This window comes from Penaeus monodon, chromosome 5, assembly GCF_015228065.2.
Source record: "Penaeus monodon isolate SGIC_2016 chromosome 5, NSTDA_Pmon_1, whole genome shotgun sequence".
Classification (NCBI taxonomy): domain Eukaryota; kingdom Metazoa; phylum Arthropoda; class Malacostraca; order Decapoda; family Penaeidae; genus Penaeus; species Penaeus monodon.
In genome coordinates, this window is record NC_051390.1 from 23,274,507 (window position 1) to 23,297,006 (window position 22,500).

General features: G+C 37.5%; 2 protein-coding genes across 5 annotated transcripts in view; both read right to left on the reverse strand.

The window, feature by feature from the left end:
- Window positions 1–2,688: 2,688 nt before the first annotated feature.
- Window positions 2,689–12,339, reverse strand: LOC119573122 (T-complex protein 1 subunit zeta-like). Of its 2 annotated transcripts, none has more exons than XM_037920162.1 (11): window positions 12,141–12,339; window positions 8,587–8,650; window positions 8,043–8,222; window positions 7,409–7,618; window positions 6,896–7,113; window positions 6,421–6,676; window positions 6,125–6,304; window positions 3,512–3,620; window positions 3,230–3,401; window positions 2,942–3,053; window positions 2,689–2,843 (listed from the first exon to the last, which is right to left on the reverse strand). In XM_037920162.1, the coding sequence occupies exons 1-10, from the start codon at window positions 12,275–12,277 to the stop codon at window positions 2,984–2,986; spliced, it is 1,596 nt and encodes a 531-aa protein (XP_037776090.1). In that variant the 5' UTR covers window positions 12,278–12,339; the 3' UTR covers window positions 2,689–2,843; window positions 2,942–2,983. The 2 variants fall into 2 exon arrangements, with proteins under 2 accessions (XP_037776090.1, XP_037776091.1); XM_037920163.1 differs by having other exon boundaries at window positions 2,689–2,863.
- Window positions 12,340–17,888: 5,549 nt separating this feature from the next.
- The window catches only part of LOC119573123 (ribosomal RNA processing protein 1 homolog A-like), a 13,329-nt gene continuing 8,717 nt past the window's right edge, over window positions 17,889–22,500 (reverse strand). Inside the window, exons 7-9 of one of the 3 annotated variants that reach the window (XM_037920165.1) lie at window positions 20,521–20,729; window positions 19,241–20,282; window positions 17,889–18,419 (exon numbers count right to left, since the gene is read on the reverse strand). In XM_037920165.1, coding sequence (XP_037776093.1) covers window positions 18,349–18,419; window positions 19,241–20,282; window positions 20,521–20,729 — 1,322 coding nt within the window. In that variant the 3' untranslated portion in view covers window positions 17,889–18,348. Of the gene's footprint in view, window positions 18,420–19,093; window positions 20,283–20,520; window positions 20,730–22,500 lie in introns of all 3 variants that reach the window. The other 2 variants (XM_037920164.1, XR_005228765.1) reach the window with 2 other exon arrangements.

The following is a 22,500-nucleotide window of genomic DNA, read 5'->3' on the forward strand; positions in this document are numbered from 1 at the left end:
CTATCCTAAAGTGTAAGAGTCGTGCTGAAAGATGTAAGGCAGGCTTTGTGTTAGTCTTCAGCAGTCTCGGGGAGCTATTAGAACGGTATTCCCTTGGTTAATAGTCTAGTCCTAGGGGTAGACTGTTTCAGGTTTCATGCTCACCGTCACCAATAATGAGGTATTTGTACCCTTGTTAGGGCCACTGAGGCTTACCCCTTCAACTGGCCTATCCGAAATTTACTTCTCTGGTTTCTCGACCCTTGCTTCTCTATCACGGCACCAACCACTGCTGCTACTACTCCTTTCTCGATGCTTGTCACCTTGACCCATTCCGAATCACCCACCCAGGTTATTACTAAAAAAAACTCCTTTCCTTTCTCCTAACATACTCCACTCCATCTCCTCCTGCAGTTTTCATTTCTACACCCTTCACTTATTACTATTTATCCTTGTTGTCCTCCTCCCCGCAGTACTACCATACTCTTCCTGCAAACATGTATTCAAAAATAAGTAAAGTTTCCTTTCTGCTGCCGTTCCGATCCGTTGCGCCTTGTAGAGTTACATCCGAGGCCCAAGCTCTCACACTCACTCACTCACACACTCACACTCACTCAATTCCTGTCCAGCCTCACTCCTCCCTTAATAATTTGTACAGGAACTGTTTCCATGCCTAATTACTCTACATGGATTAGTCCGATTGTAGAAACAACTTACTTGCCTGCTTCGATGACCGTGATGCAGTATCAATACAGTGCTACACTATTTTTCCCAAAGGCCGCCATGAACTTTTAAAGTTATGGAGAGTCCTGCCGTTAGACTATATTGATCCCTCCCCGTCAATGTCAGATTCACAAATTATTCTACACAATAAAAACTTGGTGACTCCCAAGGTGTATTTTTAGGAGCTGCACTGCCTACTAGTTCAAAACTGAGGTAGCAGTTTTCAGATTCAGACGATTTCTCTCACTACCTTTACCTACGCAGCTCTTCACCCCGCTCTTCTCCCTTCTTCCCAAGATGTCTCAGCGTCTCCTCCAATATTTCTTTCCCTCCTCCTCCTCTCAGTCTGATTCTTTGCCATTCTAAATCTAGGTACTTTAATCTCTACTTCCCATTGCCTATCCTCCTCCTCACTTAACCTGTGGCACCAAGCAATCTAAACGTTCCACTCCATCTTCTCTCCTACACCAGCCTCTTCCTTTGCTCTTTGGGCATCTGACTCTTCCTCTCCTCCTCATAATACCTTTATTTCTTAGATCTCTCCACCTAATTTCCCTCTAGATTATCTTGAGGACAACCAAACTTACTAAACATGATACATGAGAACGCTCCTCTTCCTCATTCACCTTTCAATCCCTCTACACTCATTCCCTCTATATCAAAAGTAAATGCCGACATCCATCCTACTACTACTTTTCCAACACGCCCCATCTGCTCTCTCCTGGATCCTTCCCTTTGTAATGTTCTTCCTGATACTTCACCTTCCCCTCATTCCACGAGTTCTCTTACTCCTACACCCATTTCCACTTTTATTATTGCTTGTACTGTTCCTCATGCAATGTTCCTCTTCCTTCCTCAGGCACATAGATACCATTCATTTGATCTAACTGTCCTTTGTCTTTAACCCCCTTTCCCCTATTACTAATCCCAGCCTTACTCCATTTGCTACCCCCCCATTACCCTTTAAACTAAGACACTATCCCATAACACTCTACAACTTTCGACATTTTACATATTTTGTCCTAATCATAAAATCATTTTACCTTTATCACTACAATAATTTTCCGTAGTGCTCTATGACCTTTGAGGTCTAAGCACATTTCAGATTTAACCACTGACAATTCAGAAATGAAAACGGATTGGGAAAAGAAAAAGAAAAAGAAAAAAAGAAAATTCTAGACAACTTATCTAGCTACAAAAATTATAAAGCTGGTAATATTATCATACTGTGCTCTGAAACAGAAGGGTAGATATCCCCATTACAAGACTTTTTACGGATCTTAAATAGTTGATCACATGAACATGACTCAGTGTAGAAAGTTTGGTGGAAGCAGTCATTTCTGGTGGCACAAAGACGAACTGGAAATGGAACTGGACTGAACTTCCTAAAATTGATGGGTAGCAGATAGATAAATATCATTAGGAATTTTGATAATACTGCCAAATTTTTTAATGAATTTTAATTATTTTCTAAATATCACTTGGATATGACCAGTTTTTCCTGTATTTATGGAAAATTACAAATGCTCATTCTTCTGTTGCATATTACTCGAAAGAACTTAAAAATACCCACTTATCATTTAAATAATTATTTTTTGCTGTTATTCCCATTTAACCTGGAGTTTGTCATAATAGATAAAATGTTTGGATTTTGCACACAATCTTCCTAACATTAGTTATTTAAGAGTGTTTTCCAGTTTTTGTATTTTTACATGTATGAACAGCAAATCTTGAATCAAGATACTATAAAGCTGTATATCATTATTTATTATAAGTATTTAGCCCAATACTTAAAAACTTAGTTTGAATGAAACCATGTGAATGAATGTTTATCAAGAAAAGTCAGTTTCTTTTCTGTACAATCCATAAGGAAAAATGTAAGAAAAAATGCTTTTTACAATTGAGCATCAACATTCATTACCTTGAAAAGAGAAAATGACAGCCTCTAACATTTAATGAGCTACCAAGGATTAAAAATACTATATCTAAAGAAGTTTTAAATAATATTGATGTTATTTATTAACTGAAAAAAAATTACATTTTAGTAAGTAAGACCATGTGAGGTTGTGACTGGTAAAGCTTTTGGTGAGAAATCACTGGTAAGGAATGCGGTTGATCGAGCAGGAAAGCAGGCGCCAGTGCTGAAATCAATACAAAATATCTTTTAGAATGCCAATATATCCACAGAAACATATATTCTGATATTCATAAAGCTTGTATAATTTTATTGCAAACTTACTTATTATATTAATAATGCTAATTATCATTAGCACTGCTGTGTCTATTTCAGCTGTGACAGCCCAGCTCTCATAATTTCATCGACAATTAAGAGATTTCGAGCAATGACGGAACTGAAAGAAAAGCAAGATAGATAAGAGATAGTTACATTTTTCCTGTTTTCAAATACCATCAGTTCTTGCATATCACATACAGTCCACACTGGATTGACATAATCCCTTGTATAATACTATAAATATTCTTAAAAATTCTTTTTTACATTTCAAGTTAGTAGTATTAGTAGTCTTACCAGGCATCCAGCATATGCCTCTTCACACAATAGTTATCAAATATTCCAGCCACAGTAGGTTCGAGCACTTCGCCCGTAGTGATGTCCAGACCAATCGCTGTTCCTCCACTGTTCTTGTACTCTTCCCTCAGCTTGACTAGGCTGTCCATAGGGTCATACCCACTATTGCTAGCTGAAAAGATGAAGAATCTTATAAATACATAATAACCTTTAATAAATTGTATACTTTTATTACAGAATTTGAAACTATTTGAAGTGTTTTAGGACATGTGAGAAATTTACCTAGAGTTTTAGGAATCACGAGAAGGGCATCTGCAAAGGCACGCACACCATATCTAGCACGACCCTTTACTTCACTTTCGTATTTCATTAAAGCGTCATATGCTGCAATCTGTAAGTGAAAATTAAACTTAATGCACATATATATAAAATACTTCAAACCTTTAAGCAAAAGCCACTCCTGTTAAACATTTTTTTCCAAATTGTCAACTGTAGAGAAAATAAATAAATTAAAAAATAATAAATCACATTTCTGCATTATGGCCAATATCAACCTATTAAAGTGGAAAAAATATGCAGTAAAAATATTACTGCATGTGCAAATATTCTAAACCCTACAATCCAGATGACGTGACCATAATGTCATGAAAAAAGTTGGCTTGAGGGGCAGGTGACATCAATGTGTCGTTGTGGGAAAATCTGACTATGGGCCGGAATTACTGTGGGTGCGAAATTACCATTGTGTGTATTTTTGCTGAAGACTGAGGTATTGGGAAAGACTCACCACAATTGCACAAACCTCTTTGGAGGGTAATTAAACTTGCTTGGCAATTTTGCATTATTCCCATCAATAAACAAGTGTGGAATGTAATGTCTGAGTCATGACTGAAAGAGCACCATTTCCATGCTCAACATTGTATTCCTGGTCACTATGGCTGGTGGCACAGGTCGTATTACAGAAAATTTATTAAGAAGAAAAAATAAATAAATAAATAAAAACAATTTTCTTGCACGGAGTTATAGACTACTTAGAGAGATGATATAAAGTCTGTGTAAAGAAAACAATCTATTACCATCTGGATAATACAAACATGGACATTGGAAAACAGCAGAAAAGCCAAAAATGCTTAGGCATAAGAAGAGAAAATATTGAAAAGTGGAAGCATCGAGTCTTGTCACCACACAGTTGAGTTCATGCACCCAGCAGGCCTAATGCCTGGATATTTGGCCTTGTAATTGCAGTGAAACAACTGGATCCAAGGGGTTAATAATAACCATAATAACAACTACCACCATTACAATAATACTGCCATGATCATAATTACCAAAATTTACTACTAATTATTATTACGGTAATCCCCTGAGCATAATACTTGTCATATGAGAAAAGTTTTCACCCGTTTAGTCATCAACTAGTAACTAGTACAAAAAAATCTGCACAGTTAACTGACAATATATCACTCCACAAATCACAGGAGCATATGACACCGAAAGATTAATAATACTGTAAATGAGGGATTCATAATACAACCATTAATGTACATTGTTTACACAGATAATATAGATTGTCAAGAACTATATTTCAGTATGGATTCTGCCATGAGAGTTTTTATGATAATGGAATGCTAATTGGCACATCTCCAATTGTATTTTATAACATATTAAGCTAACCATAGGATGTTAACCTTTCGCTGCTGGGTGGTGTGCCTCAACTATATTCAAGTTGGCAGGTGTATACGTGTCATGGTGCACCAGTCCCGTTTTCTGGGGGCATGTACAATCATGCCACGCATGCAATGGTGCCGAGACAATCACCCAGCGGCAGGGACCAGGCCACTATGAATACAGCTCAGGACGAAGGGTTTATGTATTGTGGAAACCACCCGGTGGCAATGGGTTAAATGTGAAAGAAAGAAAGAAAGAAAGAAAGAAAGAAAGAAAGAAAGAAAGAAAGAAAGAAAGAAAGAAAGAAAGAAAGAAAGAAAGAAAGAAAGAAAGAAAGAAAGAAAAAGAAAGAAAGAAAGAAAGAAAAAAAAAAAGCACAAGCCTAGTTTTCTGGAATAATGATGTAAAACATGAAATTACAAACAAAAGGTTTGTGTGATTTGAGTCACTGTAACACTACAAACCACTCTGTTCAGGTGTAGTCTTTGTGGTGTACAAAAATATTCTGTAGTTTCCATGAAATGAAGGACTGCACTGCACACTAGTTTTTGTGTATCCCGTGACTATAAGCCACACATGCAGGAGTACTGCCAATCAATTTATCTGCACTAATTATCATGATCATGACAGGTCAATCAAAACCTAGATAGCTTTTTTCATGCAACTTTGTTACATTATGTGGTATCCACTAAAGTCTAGCAAAATATAACGTTTTCTTAAGCAAAAACCCCAATATCACCATCAAACCCTTCTCCCACATTCCTTCACTACACATCATACAAGAGTTACCTCCTACCATACCATGTGTTTACCATTTCTACTAGATATCAATAAATACATCTATTGGCAGAGGAAAAACTATGCTTTCTGTATTTAATATATGATAAACATTTTCTGGTGTATGAAATCAAGCTCTTGAAATTCCAGTGATTAAACTTTTGTTTTTGTGAGATTTTAGAAATCAGGCACTTTTTGCATCTGGGGTGGGAGTGGGAACAAAGGCAAAAAAACTCAATATATGGTAATCTCTCCCCACATTACTGGGGATGAATACTGCAAAAAGATTATGTCTATGATAATAGCAAATATTTGAGTCTTAAACAATTCCAAAGTAACAAACAATTCAACAGACTTTGAATGTTATATTTGGACCCTATACAATTTCTGCTCATTGAGAACAAACCCAGTGATGAAAACTGAAAAACTATTCTACTAAACTCTGCTACCCACCTCAAAGGCACCAGCACCAGGAACAAGGGAACCATCATCAAGGGCATTCTTGATGGCTCGCAGGCCATCCCGAATCGCATCCTTAGTTTGAACAAGTGCGTGTTTGTATGGTCCCTTAATGAGAATTGTCACACTATGGGGATTCTTCAGTTCCTCCACAAAGGTGTACTTAGTCTCTCCCTGGAAGATTGAGAAGGAAAAATAAATACATGAAAATCAAACGTAGAAAACATAGTTGCAGAACCTTATTTACCACAGTATTATACCAAGTTATCCTAAACCTCAAGAAAACCTACAAGTACGTGCTCGTAGACGCTGCCAGCAAAGCCAAGACAGTCTTCTGTCATGTCATCAAAGCTGTTCATGGCCATTCCACCACAAGCAAGGGCAAGCCTCTCCATATTGCGTCGCTTGGCCCGCCGGAGTCCAAGAATGCCTTCCTTTGCAAGCAAGTCAAGGGACATAGGGTCAATGCCCTTCTGGTTAATGACAACAAACATCTTGTCACTGTCAGCACACACTTTCTTCTTTAGCTCTATCACCTTCTTGACCCTGCAAGATAATCATTACTAGGATCATTTATAACACATATAAGTAGTCCCCCTGAATGAAAATGGCCTAAAATGAAAGCTTGGCCTGTTCAGTGAATGAAGTTTTTACATTCTTGAAGGGGGGGAATAACTTTTTTGGTAATGGCAACTTCAAAGATCAAAATTTCAGACCTGAGTAAAGACAGGAAGTCTCCCTATATTACATCAAATTTTGCTCTACCTGTTTTCAATAAACTCTCTTTCGGCTGCCACAAGCTTTTCCCTTTCCTCAGCAGATTTATAGAAGAATCCGGAATTGACTTCAGTCTTTTCATACTCCATTGAGACGTTACAGGTGAGGATGTAGGCATTGCTGAGCTTCTTGGGCATATCAGGGTGTCGGCCTCCATGGTCCATGACCAAGCCTTTGACCAGCTGTGTGTCCATTTCAGTCTTGTGCTGTGTAGGGTGAAGTTTTTCCATTACCTTCTGTATCTAAAATCCTACTTCACAGTTTGTAAGGTTGATTATTTTCAACTAAACCAAGCCTGGCTTTCAATAAAGTCTTTACATAGAGTTAATTCTATATGCTCCATAAAGTCTTTACGTAGACTTAATTCTATATGCTCCATTTTATGAAATGTAGTTACTTTTATCTTTAATGAATACAGTGCCTTAACAGGTTTTCAGAGCTTTAATCTAGCCCATATAGAATCAACTTACTTTAAGTACTCTGATCACAAACAGCACTTACCTGCATATCCATGATTTCAACCATGTGTAAATCCAGAGGTTTGCCCTCTTCTCTGATGGCCAATACAGCATCTACACACACTTCCGTGAGCTTGTCGGCAAGTTCTGAGTGGACTTTGGTGCGTAGAGCTGTGCGAGCCACCTGACACAGCCGCTCACGTGTCATCTCCTCCTTGAGACGCACCTGGTCCAGCACCTCCTGTGCTTTAACCTTGAAGGAAGAGTTCAATCCATCAAAAATTACATATGCCAAGAAACAATAAGATGCATATTTATTACTTTTTATATTCAGTTAATCTTTACAGTATGATGTACAAAGCTAGGGCAAATTGAAGCTATTCTTGTAGAGGACATGTAGTTGCACCCAGTGCTCCCGAGTTTCAGCTTTCTCTTTCCGTATTTACCTAGATGAAGACGATATTTATATAGGGGGGTTAAGGGTCAGAGTCCCTTATCAGCCCTCTTTCAGGCATACCTAGTCATGTTAACTTAGATTGTTGAATAAACTTTCTGATGTGGAGTTGGGGGGACTTAGTGAATGCATCCATACAGTTAAAAATTACCTTACATTCTTTTATGATTCCAATGATGTGCTGCGGCCAGGAAAAAAGGTAACCTAGGCCCCATCTCCTTACCTTAGCAAGGTCAAATCCCTCGGCAATAAGTCTTGGGTGGAGTCCATCCTGGATCTGAATGTCTGCCTGTTTGAGCATCTCCCCAATGAGGAGAACGGTTGAGGTGGTGCCATCTCCAATGATGTCATCCTGAGCAGTGCAGGCCTTTGCAATCATGCTGGCAGTTGGGTGCTGGATTTGCTATAAAGAGACCACACATTCAATTTAAATTTTCAATTAACAAATTCAAAAATTGGCCAAAGTAATTCCTACATTTAAATGGATACCTTTTACGTGGCCAATAAAAAAACATCCTACTAACTACTAAATATTAGTCATCGCTGACGAAAAGTTTTGGGCTCTTGAAGAGAAAGTTACTCCACAGTATGCTGACAATATCTAGTTTTTTTGTGTTTTTTTTTTCATATTACATTTAAAAGATCCAATTTTTTCTTTTAGACAGGTTTTACAATTTACATGGCTTTAACCTTACAATGACAGTACCAGAAATCTCTGGGTGTCACTCATTCCAGTGACTTCTGGCAAGAGATTAATAAACACCTACCATCTCATGAAGTAGAATGTTTCCATCTTTTGTGATCTTAATGTCTCCAGCCCCAGATACCAACCTGTAAATATATAAACATGTAAGATTGACAATTTAGAAAGCATTGATTCAAACATTGCATACATTATAATATAATATGGGTATTTACAAACGTTTACTCAAATAATTAAAATAATGATGGATAGCAATTGGTGACTGTTCTGTTAGATCATGGAGAGAAAACATGGTTTATCTTAAGAAGAAAAATATGTGGACTAACATGCAATCATTACTGTTAATCTACAGTACGGTCACACCAAGTTAAGGCAACTTGAAGATGATTTTCTTGTTGAGGCAAAAAAACTGCAGTCACCTGTACAAGTAATAATTTGCACACATGAACAGTAATTATGCTTATAGCCTAAGTCCACTTAGTGCCCCTGAATTTTATTTCAAAGTGAAGACAATATTTGAGAGGAGGGTCTTGAAGGGAAGAGTTCTCAAACAACACTCCCTTTGGGCATTACCAGAAGTGCAAACCCTGTCATGGTAACTTAGATTGATGAAAAAATTTGGCTTGAGGGGCAGGTGACATGAACATGCCGTTATGGGAAAATTTGGATGTGGGCCATGGTGATGCGAACTTGCCATAGTGAGTATTTCGGCTGAAGGCCAGGGTGTCGGGAATGACTATCCATGAGTGCACAAAGCTCTTCCAGGGTGATTAGACTCATTTGGCATTTAGGAAGTGGTTTTTGCATTATTTCCATTGATAAACAAGTGTGGAATGTACGATCCATAAGTCATGACTGGAAAAGCATTGGCTCCAGGGAAGAGGCTATTTCCATGCTCAGGATCCTACTCCTTGCCAACAGTTCAGATTGTAGTAGAGAATAAACATTTGGAGAAAAAAATCACACAAATAACAAAATGTTACTTATTCTTATTATTAGTTATGGACTACCTAGACATATGATATAGAGTCTATGCAAGGAAAATAGTATTACCATCTGGATAAAGCAAATCAATGGGAAGGGGTCTGAGAGGGGTTCGGGGCAGAGCCCCTGGGTTACAAAGGTTTTCAGTTCGAATAGCACTCATTGTAATTGTTTACAAGTTTGTTTTTTTTTGGGTGGGGTGGGGGTGGGGGCTATTTTTCAAAAGAAAAAGAAAAAAGAAAAAATTCTTTACAATCTCAAAATCAAAGCTTGTGTGAGAGACTTCTGTAAACAAGATGTGTAACAAGTTCTATGATTGCCTTCAAAGATTGTAATTTCTCCAACTCTTGATAAGTTTAAAAGATCAGCTAATATGTTTTTACTTCATATATAGAGCTCATGATTTTCTTTCTTTTCTTTCTTTCTTAGCTGTGTTTTGACCAGCACTGACACCTTTGTATAATTCTAATTTCAGTGTGGCTCTTTATATGGCTTGCTATAATATTAACATCTTAGCAAAAAATGGGTTATCTCCAGTTCTAAAAGGGTTAATCTTTACAGTATGAATGCACTAAGCTAGGGCAAACTGAAGATGGTATTCTTATAAGGACAAAAAATTGCAGTCATTGATACTAGAAGTTATCTGCAGCCATGATCGGTAGTTAAAAACGAAGGAAAAAGGGCACAAACAGCATAGTTTAACCCTGTTGTTTTCTGTCATATTTGATTCGCTGATGAGTGGCAGCACTTTTTGTTGCTATGATGGATTATTATTATTATTATTTATTTATTTATTTTTTTAGGTGATGAGGATGTCTGCCAAGCAAGAAGTGTCCAGCACTACTGTCACGATTTCCTGACATCTTCAATATCTTTAAAGACAATTAACTCGCCTGCACTCTGTCACTGTTATATTGATGGAGTATCTAATGAAATCTGAATGTTACTTCTGAACGAGAAATGTTGTAATTAGGATTATGGATATAGTTTAAATAATATAAACAGAAAAATGCTTTTAAAGTAACGACAAACTCATGTGGCAGCTTCAAACATTTTAAAATTCCCGCTCAATTCTCCATGCCCCTCTTGCCCATAATATGGGCCAGATACATCAATTTGCGAGGAGTAAGAAATATATTTACCGTAAATACTCAATATTATCATGGTATTAATCTTGTACTGTTATATCCTGTTATGCAGAAACAAATTCAGTTAATTATCCGAAAATGACAACTGGGTCTTCCCTGCCAATATTTATATCATCAGATTTAAATTTTGGGGCATGAGAACGAATTTGATGATTATTTCCATTGCATTCTCCAGCCAACAATCTTGATGAGATTTGATAAGTCCCGATAACAGGGGAGGGCATGAAGATCAGGGAAATTATGGGGTAAAACAGGCCAAAACAGAGAACCGAAATGTGTAAAAAAAAAAATCTATGGGATTTCACATCATCCAGATCACCCTTGGTAATCATATATTGCGACCTAATCAATAAACCAACCTAACCTTAATCCTGTGGGATTTATACACTACGATATATATTCCCTAGCCAAGGGGAATGCCCCCTGGACCCCTTGGTATAATATTTGCCTAACCAGAGGGCTATGCCCCCTGTGACAGAGACTAATGTCTATGCATAAATTCTTACCAAAAACACGTAAATGCAGTATAATAAAAATAAAAACGCATTACAAACATGAATTTGAGAAAACAGATGCTGATAATTACAGAATGTTCATTCTCACAGGCCCATAATGAGTTACATTTGTTTTGGTCCTCGAGAGGGAAACATGGATGAAGACTTATTTTTGATTTGCGCATAATTTGCCATAGATGAAAAGTGTTTTAGTTTTTGTCAAGGTTAGCACTCCATACACTTTATTTTTTTTACTGTTATCCTGGTTGACATACACGGAAAGTTTTCCACAAATTCTCCTTCATGTAAGTTTATGCAGGTTTTATCTATGCACGAAAGTAAGATATTACAATAAAATTAACAAAATAAAACAGCATCATTGTTTCGTTTAGAAAAAGAAAGGATACTGGATGGCGATTTTTTAAATATTGATCATCTAGGGCTTTGCGACATTTGCAAGTCTACTAACTGATATTTTTGAGTTGAGGGAAGAACATAGAAGATAAGTTTATTAGATTTACTTGCTCTATCATTTGCCTATATATTTTTTTCCCGTTTTAAAGATGGCTAGTCGACAATTAACCAGTACCTCCTTTCCCGCCTTCTATCCATTCCCTAACGAGGGGCAAACCACCCCGTACCCCCTTTATTACCATTTCGTGCCAACTCGGAAAACGGACGCCAAGAACTCTGAGGGTGCCGTGTCGTGGTAACATTAACCATTTTCGCCGAGCATCCTCCTGGGGCAGCCATGGAGTGTGTCTTGGGCCGCACGAGAGGCTGCGTCCCTGTGACTGCGATCCCCCGGGAGAACACGGAGGGACTTCCTCGCGACTGACAAGAGCTCTCATCCTCATCGCCTATTCGAATTGGGGTGAAATAGGCGCTGCCGCCAGAGCCTCGCGCCACAACAAAATACAAAGAGGACCTTAAAATGCCCCCGAAAACCCAGGCGCATGAGTCACGCCAAACACGTGTCTCTTCAAACTCACATTTTCATGGTTCCTTTGGGTCCCAGGTTCGTCCTGAGGACATCCTGGATGCCCCTCGCGCCTGAAATATTGATAGCAAGGGCCTGCTGCGCCCTCGCCACTTCGGCTTTGGGATTTAGCGTCTTAATTGCAGCCATTGCGGAGGCACGAGTTCGTCTGTCTGTCACGCCGGGCGGGTTCCAACACTCTGGCGCCTCCGCCTCCTGCCATGGCCTCTGCTTCCCTCTTCTGCTCCACTATCCTTGTTATTCTCCTTTCTCCACCAAACTATAGGTATTCTAAAATATAGCTGCTGAATTTTTCATACAGTTAAATCTATATCAAGAATCTCTAGCCTCATCCATGATATCCTTTAGTATATTAGTGTCGCTTCGAATTGTTCTCTTAGTATTTTTTTCTGAGTATTCTAATACGTAAAATGTAATTTGCATTGTATGATATTTTCTGTAAATATCTATTTGTAGATATAAATGAAACCTAAATATATTTAAAAGACTGTGGCGGTCGCGCGGTGATTTGTGACAATAACAGACCGAAGTAAAAGATTTTCTCGAACAATCTAGAACTTTTTCTTCGGGATTTCCTTTTAGAGACAAAATACCGGCGAAAATGAAGAAGAACTATGTTCTTTCAAATATAACCTTGTTTAAATATACAAATACACACGCGTGTGTGCATCAGTTTATCTATCGATCTGTATCGCTATCTACCTATCTATATAATGTTTTATATATATATATATATATATATATATATATATATATATATATATATATATATATATATATATATATATGCATAAAACACACACACACACACACACACACACACACACACACACACACACACACACACACACACACACACACACACACACACACACACACACACACACACACACACACACACACACACACAAACTATATATATATATATATATATATATATATATATATAAATATATATATATACATATACATACATACATATATATATATATATATATATATATATATATATATATATATATACATATACACATATATATGTATACACACACACACACACACACACACACACACACACACACACACACACACACACACACACATATATATATATATATATATATATATATATATATAGAGAGAGAGAGAGAGAGAGAGAGAGAGAGAGAGAGAGAGAGAGAGAGAGAGAGAGAGAGAGAGAATTTCGGTGGGGACCCTACCACGTACTCACTCCAAGAGCATCACATGAAAAAACTAAGTATCATGCTGTGACCACGGCGGCTCAGACATGAACCTACCGTTAAAAGAAGTTATGGAGTCCACACAAAAAGGATATGGACAAACTGGAAAGAATTCAAAGGAATATGAGCTACGAAGATAGACTACAAAAAATAGGAATTTACTACTTTGGTAGAAAGAAGGGATTATGCTGTTCAACTATGTTACAGGAAGAGTGAAATTAGATAAAGATGACTTTATAATATTCATCACAAGAAGGCCGAGAGGACACAATAAAATGTTGAAAGTAAAAAGAGAAATGGAGAAAGACGTCAAAAGGTTCAGTTTCCCAAGAGAACCATTGAAACATGGAACATTCTTCCAAGTAATGTTATGTGTGCCAAAAATACCCATCGGTTTCAAAAGTTATATGATAATTTAGATATAGTAGACGGGACCATTTGAGCTTAGCTCTCTTCAGTATTGAAACAACTCGGTAAGAACACACACACACACACACACACACACACACACACACACACACACACACACACACACACACACACACACACACACACACACACACACACACACACACACCAGGGATACTGCATATGCCCGCTGCTTTGTCACCCTTCAACTGAGAGATTGCCTCCCTAACCTCATTCAAGGAAGGAGGTCCTTCACTGATTGGAGGATACGGCACAGAGATCAGCCTGATACAAGTGGTCAAAATACTCAGCCCAACGTCTCGGAACCCAGCAAGATCTAAGATGAACCGATCATCCACTGAGCAGACTGCAGTCGTCTATGAGGAGGGCTTGGCGTTCAGCTTTCTCAGGACATGGTGATCAGACAGTCATTTACTAGGCAACTGAAAGATTCTTGATGTATTATTCCTTTCCCCTTTCTCAGCAGTGTCCAAGTCTCGAACTACAGGGACCGACAAACATATCGCAACCAGTTCGATCACAAACATACTGTACTGAAGTCTCCCAGAACAATGCGGATATCTCGTCGGGGACAATTGTCTGCCACAGATGCGAGTTTGGCGTAGAATATCACTTTCACTTTTAGTTTGCAAATATCGGTAGGAGGTCTCACAACAATTAGAGACATGAAGCCAAAAGCATGCTTCAGACTCCATACCATAATACGATCGAGACCCGAAGTAACCTTCTTCCGAGGGCTGAAGTTTGCTGGAGCTGGCCATCGCTACGGCCCAACCAATACTAGGTATAGCCGCCCACACTGGTCATGACAGTACTAGGCCTTTTCGCCTCCGAGAGGGTTAACCACCTCAACTCTTACCCGCTTCAGTTCCTCGACAACAACGGCAACCGATCATATTGCCGCAAAGAGTGGACGTCACACGCCTCCACCCGGTCTGGGGTTAAACCTCTGCCAGTTACTCAGGGACGCCACCTTTGTTACCCTTACCGACATTGCCCATATAAAGAGGTTCGTAAGCTGCAGGACCGGTAGTCCGGTTGTGTACTAAAATATTCTTGATGATGGAGAAAGTGTGAACTGGCAAAGGAGGCTTAGCAAGACTCCTCCCGTTTTCAATCAGGCTAGCCAGTGGTGGCAGCTTAAAGCGAGAAGGCATGCACAAGCACTTCACATAGTCTAGGTTAATACACTATTGCTTTGATTTGTGAAATTAATAATTAATGGAAAACGTGAATTGTACAATAAATGTCCTGAAATAAAACATGTAGTGTTTAATAGATGCAAAACTTTGGATTGGATTTGTATCAATGACAGAAAGCGAAAACTGAGAAATGAGACACTGAATGAGAGCATGAATTAGATGAATTATGGCAAAAAAACCACAATGCACAAACTAGATTTATTGAGAATGAGACAACATTTTCGAAATCCTCCTGGATTCCATCTTTAGGTCTGACAGGGAAAGGGAGAGGAGGGTGTGTAAAAGAGAGAAAGCATACAAACAAAGTAAGGAGAGGGAGAGGTATTATCAATGTATAGAGTGTGTGCTGAATATTTTTTGTTCAAAATTTTTTGTTCATAAAGTCAGCCACGACTAGGTCTGCCATGCTTATTTCTGAAAAAGAAAACACTTTTATTATAAGGTCCTTTATTATAAGGTACTTTCCATGGGGAATGATCATCACATGGATTGTATGTTACACAGAGGGAAAGGTAGAGCATAGCATATATTTTATTTTCTGGCACCTTGAGGAAATAACATACACATACTCATTGTTTTGTTACAATCAAAATGAATAATATTTTTAAAAATCTTTCAAGATTGGAGAAATGTACATGAAGTTTACTTGAAAGTCAGACAATTTTTCAGGTTGCGATTACGGGAGTAAATCAGTTGGTTATGATTATGATTACTTATAATTATTTTATTATGATTACAGTCATGCTAACTTAATATTAGAGAAGTTTATTACAATTATGATATCAAACATTATCATGATTATATGAACATTTATAGATTGTGTAATCATAATCTTACAAACTTTTACATGTTAAATATTTATTGATAATGAAAGTGATAATAAATATCAAATATCATTTATTAAAAAATGCAATTACATTTGTGAAAACCTTAAGCCATATCACTGAGACATGTACGTGTTCCAACTAAAGCTGTTGATAAGAATAAACAATATTTAATTGCTAAGTTGTTGGTTTATTGTTCTTTTGTTTCATCATATAGAAATGCTTTGCTTTGTGATAAATGGTACAGAAATTCAAAGAACAAGTGAAAATAAAAATATTTCTGACACAATTTTCATATCTTCCACATTTATCAACTTCTAAATAACATAAGAATTTTAATATTTATAACTGCCAGTACTGCCAATAGCAGCTGTTTCACCAATAAGTGTAATACATGTTTGTGTATGATTGTGCATGTATACATACTTATATGTATGTATATGAAGGAATATATGTTAATACATGTTTGTATGTGTGTGTGTGTGCATGTATAAGTGTTCTGTAAAAATACGTATAAACTGTAACTGTTCTACAGACTGCATATGCTTCAGATGTAACATGTTACATAAATAAAGAAAATAAATGAATAAATAAATAAAACATAACATTTAAAATAGTGCTGAAAGCCTTAAAATGCCACTTTGGTAACTTCACAACTTAAAAGATTATCCAGTCCAATAACTTTTTTTCTTTTTATAAGCCCTCAACTAACTTTTTGCAGAAATAGTCTACCTTGAGATGTGTGAGATTTGTTGTTTTCCCTTGAAGTTAGAATGCAAAACCAGTGGTCTCAAGTTGCATTATTAAATTCCTTCAGTGGAATTAGATATTTTACAATCTTAGTTTACACCCTATGTTACTGCAGCCACTTTGCCCTGAATGTGAATATACAAACTGAGTAATTGAGTCATAACTTCATTATTTATCATTATTACTGTTGGCATTTGAAGATGAAATTACCGTTTAGTCATAGAACCTAGTAATTTATTGAAAATTTTCTGCTGTGTTACCATCTAAGGTCATTAGCAGCGTATTCAAAATACAGTGATAGGGTGATGCTTGGGGACGAAGACCTTGAGTAAGGAAGTTTTCGGTTCATGAGGTGATGTTTGTGGATTCCCAAAATGGTTAAGGTTAAAGCAAATAAATGTGCTAGACAAAGTTCATATAGCATTATGATAATAGTATTGTGGCAAAAGGGGTAAAAATTAGTTAACGATTAGGTTAAGTGGACAGAAGAAGGGGATGAAGAAAAGGAAAAGGGAAGGAGAAGAAAAGACCATGCAAAATTGTTTGAGGTGACTGCTGAGTTCCAAGGTAGGGCTGATTCCCTACCTTGGGCCTCAGTCCCTATCTGCTAAGCTCCCACCATGACGAGAAGGGGATTGGGGGGTTAGGCACATGACAATATATAACTCCTTTCATTCAGAAATACATGAATGAGTGGGATGGCAAACTCAAGGCTTGTATCCAGACTGCATGTTATACCAACGATATGAAAGTTCCTAAAGTTTAGTCAATGTTTTAGTCAATGTTACCTAATGTTTTATTTCTAATTTCTTATTTGAATTGTATATTGAATATCATATATCTTGGATAGATATCTGATAAAAAAGCAAAATATTTTTTTCTGTAATAATACATTTGACTTTGTAATTGTAAACAATCATAATAATCACACAGTAAGCATAATCTTATGATATGATTACTGAAATATGTGTGCTTAAGTGGTTGATTTCAATTATTACACAAAAGGTGTAATTGGCTACAATTACAGGTCATGAATACCTAATTTCTGGAGACAAGGTTCAAGATCAACTTGGATTTCCAAACTTTGATCTAATCTTTTGAAAAGTATCTTCTGTGTAGTGTTTTATCCTGACACTATCAACAAAGTTATAAAAAAAAAAAAAAAAAAAAAAAAAAATCTGCTTGCTTGCTTGCTTCTTTTTTTTTTAAATAGCAAAGATTTTTGTAACAAACAATTTTTCAGAAGGTGAATTTTCTATAACTTAGGAATAGTTTGAGAAAAATACTAGTTTGCCTTAATTTCTTGTTTTATTCATTTTGAAAAATTATACAATTATTAAATAGTTTCTTACTATTTATAACAATTTTTTTTTCATTTACTGACAAGTACATACATACAATTTCTAATTTGCAACAAAACTGGATTCCAGCATTAAAAAAAAAAAGAATAATGAAAATACAATTATAATTATAAAAACAACTACTCCCCTTGTAAAAAAAAGTAATTCTATATTGAAAATAGAAAAAAACAACATTCTGCTAAATTCATGTCATGCCAATCTCCACTTGGCTAGAAAAAGTCTTGCGCTTTTTGCCTTTTTGTGGGAGTTGTCAATGAAGCAATGGATTTCAGTGTCTTGGCAGCAGATTTCTTGATGAGAATAGGCGAGGGCGAAGGCTTCAGGACAGGAGCTTTGGGTAACTTGTTGGCGTTGTAGGGTATATTAGGGCTGTCCTTTAAGGTGCGGGCATAATCACTGTACTCGTGCTCCTGGTTGTGCCTTAGGTTGATTTTGATGCTCTTTTCGCCAAAGTTGTGAGGGCTCTGGAATATAATTAAACACTTTAAATGTCTTGAGCATTTTAGAATTATCCTCTCTCTGTTTCGCTCTTGCTCTCGCTTTCTCTCTCTCTCTCTCTCTCTCTCTTTCTCTCTCTCTCTCTCTGTGATATATATATGTGTGTGTGTGTGTGTGTGTGTGTGTGTGTGTGTGTGTGTGTGTGTGTGTGTGTGTGTGTCGTGTGGATGTGTGTGTGTGTGGATGTGTGTGTGTGGATGTGTGTGTGTGTGTGTGGATGTGTGTGGATGTGGATGTGGATGTGTGTGGATGTGGATGTGGATGTGTGTGTGGATGTGTGTGGATGTGGATGTGGATGTGTGTGTGTGTGTGTGTGTGTGTGTGTGTGTGTGTGTGTGTGTGTGTGTGTGTGATGTGTGTGTGTGTGTGAGATGTGTGTGCGTGTAAGTGTGTGTACAGTATATAAAAACACACACACACACACACACACACACACACACACACACACACACACACACACACACACACACACACACACACACACACACACACACACATATATATATATATATATATATATATATATATATATATATATATATATATATATATATATATATATATAAACATGTACCTATGTACATATGTATTGGTAAAACAAAAAGGCAAAATCACAGTAGTTAATCAATAAAACAAATACCTCATCTGAATATAAACTTCCTTCCTATCCTCCTCCTCTACTGGGAGATGAGCAGGAGGCGACATATATTGGAGAACTGAAAGTGACAAAAACAAAAAAACTATGACAACATTCTCACCTCTAGACCACCAAGCCTGATCATCTTACTTTTGTTTTTCTTTGTTTTGGCAATTTCCTTTCGGCTCTTGATGAAGACTTCAACTTCTCCCTCTTTCAAAGGTTCATCCCAGGCTGACTTCTTTGCCTTTTTGGCAGACTTCATTGAAGAGCCCTTCTTTTTCCCATCATCTGTGGTATTCGATGTGGGTATTTGCTTTTCTCCTTTCTCCCCTTCATCTTTCCCCTCACCTGCCTTCAAAGTTCCTGTAGCTTTGATGGAAACTGCACCATTTTGCATAGGCGCTTTTGCTTGTGATACTGCCTTGCCCTTCCCACTCAGTTTCCCTAAATGCTGTACCTTGGTCTTCTTTGTAGATTCTTGCAGCTCATTCTTCTTTGGTCTTGCTATCCCATTCAGTTCTGGTTCAGTTGTTATGTTTGGGACCAGAGGAGCAACAGCCACAAGCTTGGAGTTATTCTTGTCTGCATTTCTTAAATTCGTCAAGTCCATTTTGGGGGAGATATCTGTAACTTCAAACTGTGTTTGACATTTTGTGTCAGCCTTTCCTGGTGAAGTGGAAATGTCAGAAACTTGGAATGCCATCTTCTTTGTCTTTATCACCTGCTCTGCAAACTCCCCTTTCCGTTTCTTGCCTTTTCGCTTGCTGTTTAGCGTCTCCACGTCTCCGCTGGACTTTAATGACTTAACTGATTTCTGGGCAGATGGCAGCTCTGAAACCTGGAACCCCCCATGAATTTTTGCCTTTCTTTTATTGTTTACCTCGATGTCTAACCCATTTACCAAAAGTGGACTGCTCTTCTTTTGTTTTTTTGATGATGTAGTTAGTCTTTCTAATTTCTTTTCAATGATCTGCTGCTTCCTGGCTTCAAGCATAATGCGATTATTGTCCAGATGCTTTTTATTTTCCTTTCCTTCCATTATGCTGTTCAGCTTTTTCTTAAGAATTTTTTTTCTCTTCTTTTCCGCTTCTTTCTTCAACTTCCTTATCTTGCGTCTTCGTTCCTTTAAACGGTTTAATCTAGCTTCTTTTTTGTCAAATAGTGGGTCATGTCCATCCCCATCATAGTTCTGAGGAAAAAGAGAAAAATCTATGAAGATACAATTTCTTTTCATAATAAAGTGAGCACAACAGATAGCTATACTGTTTAAATCAATCATTCAAACCAAGAACTGCACACAAAATATAATAGCTACAATAAACATGTACAGTAACTGTGATATACGACTCTAAAGTCCCTCTTACAAATGCTGCATGTTACAGTTACTAGGTTTAAATAAATAAGGAAAAAAAAAAAAGAATGCTAACCCTCATCCTTTCAACAGCTTCATCAATCTGATGTTCAGAGATGCCTTCAATGTCACCATTTTTGTCAACCATAGGGAAATTATCAGCCAAAGGATAAAAGCCCTGAGCCAAGTCTCGAAGCTCATTCACCAGTTTGTACATTTTGTCACGGTTGCTTGCACTAACGTTTGGGACACTTGCCACGCTCTGGATGGCATCAGCTAAGGAGTCTGGAAGAGAGAGAGAGTGAGAAATATACAAGATATACTATCAAATACATATTTTATTTTTAGTGAGTGGCTGCCTGTGATGCTGATTAGAGAGGAGAAAGGTGAGAGGGAAGGAGGGAGGGAGGGGGCTGAGAGAGAGAGGAAGAGAGATGGGGAGGGGGAGGTATATATGTATATGGCAGAAAAGATCCCCAGCCCTTTCTAGACTGTGCTGCTTTACATATATCTGCATGAATACCAAAGGAATTCATCTTGAATATTTAAAACATACAAAAGGAAAAATGAATACATATGACTTGTGCCATAATTTTCTTTAAACTTTTCTTTCCCATCCTTCTCTCCAACTGGTGTGTAATACAGCTCTCAAGGAATCTCCTGAGGCAGAACCCTGGGTAAATTACCATAAACCTGGCCCCCTCATGGTATGCCATATATCCCCTAAGCACATATCCCAGAATAACTCACTGCCACAACTATGATGACATCCAAGGTCTCTGCCATCAACACTACAAAAAAAATCAAGTGGATTGACGGCACAGAAGACATGTCACCTCGTTTCTGGTACATGTGTGGAAACACCATGAAAACGAGTGAAGTTGTATCTTGCTTATATCTAGGTAAAATAGCAACATCCAATGACTCTGTAGTCATCTTCTATCTCTGCCTCACCCTTGCAGCTGAAAAAAGCAGATAAAGAAAAATCTTGGTTTGTAACCAAGATGACTAGTCATCAGACTGGGATATTCTTCTAAAGGGCATGCAAACAGCAAAGCTTCTTCCATCACCATCCCCCATACTATAATACAAGGGATACATGTCCTTTTATGGACATACATTAAAAAACCAAGGGACCGAGCCTATTTTGGCCACTGATGTCCTCTAACTTCTAAAAAGAAAGATTGCACTAAGACACAATGTCAAGACCATAAGACATAACAGAGCATTATAAAAATGTCCATAAAGATATGACAGCTATAAGCAAATAGGTTCATAATAGATGGTACAAGGAATCAAAGACAAAGCATGTTAAGTCTGGAAGCAAGTAGCAAGAAGGTGGTTAGTAATCACTGAGCACCACAGGAAAACTTGGGAATCCACAGCACCTTCACTAAGTAAGCTCAATATAGAATTTGACTCAAGCAATCAGGAAAAAGCTGACCTTCTAGGTCATGAAATGACAGTGCCAGATGCTAACAGCCCATTTCAGAGGTACCTTTAAAGTGCCATGAACAACTTTCTAATCTTCCACTCTGTCACACCAGAATGAAAAAGATCCTAGAGAATATAAACACAAAGAAGGGAGCAGGTCAGACAATATTACCCTGCATACACTCTACAAGCTTGCAGTTCAGTTATCCCAGCCATTATCATCTACTTTCCAGTCTAGTACTGAAAAAATATGCTGATCCACCATCTTGAAGAATGAGTGATTCTTCATCATAAGAAGTATGTGTGACCAATCCTGACAATACTGGTCCATCTTCTGTATGCCGTGTATCAGCAAGGGTTTTCATAAGCTGCTAAACATCTTATGAAACACCAGGAAAACCACAACGTTATTTCCATCAGAATGGTTTTTGATCATCCTGATATACTGCTGATCTTTTACTACTAGTAGGATGCTCTAGATTCTAGACAAGATACTCTCATAATATGAAAAGAAACAATTTTATTCTTTCTAACATGGAGGGGGGGGGGTTAGATAAAGAGAAAGAGAAAGAAAAAGAAAGAAAGAAAGAGAGAGAGAGAAATCACTGAGTTATCCAAAATT

Coding starts and splice junctions, on each gene's coding strand:
- LOC119573122 (XM_037920162.1), bottom strand. CDS start 12,277: ATGGCTGCAATTAAGACGCTAAATCCCAAAGCCGAAGTGGCGAGGGCG. Junction 6,677..6,895: donor AGAGAGTTTATTGAAAACAG/GTAGAGCAAAAT, acceptor ATTATCTTGCAG/GGTCAAGAAGGTGATAGAGC. Junction 6,305..6,420: donor GCGTCTACGAGCACGTACTT/GTAGGTTTTCTT, acceptor TCAATCTTCCAG/GGAGAGACTAAGTACACCTT.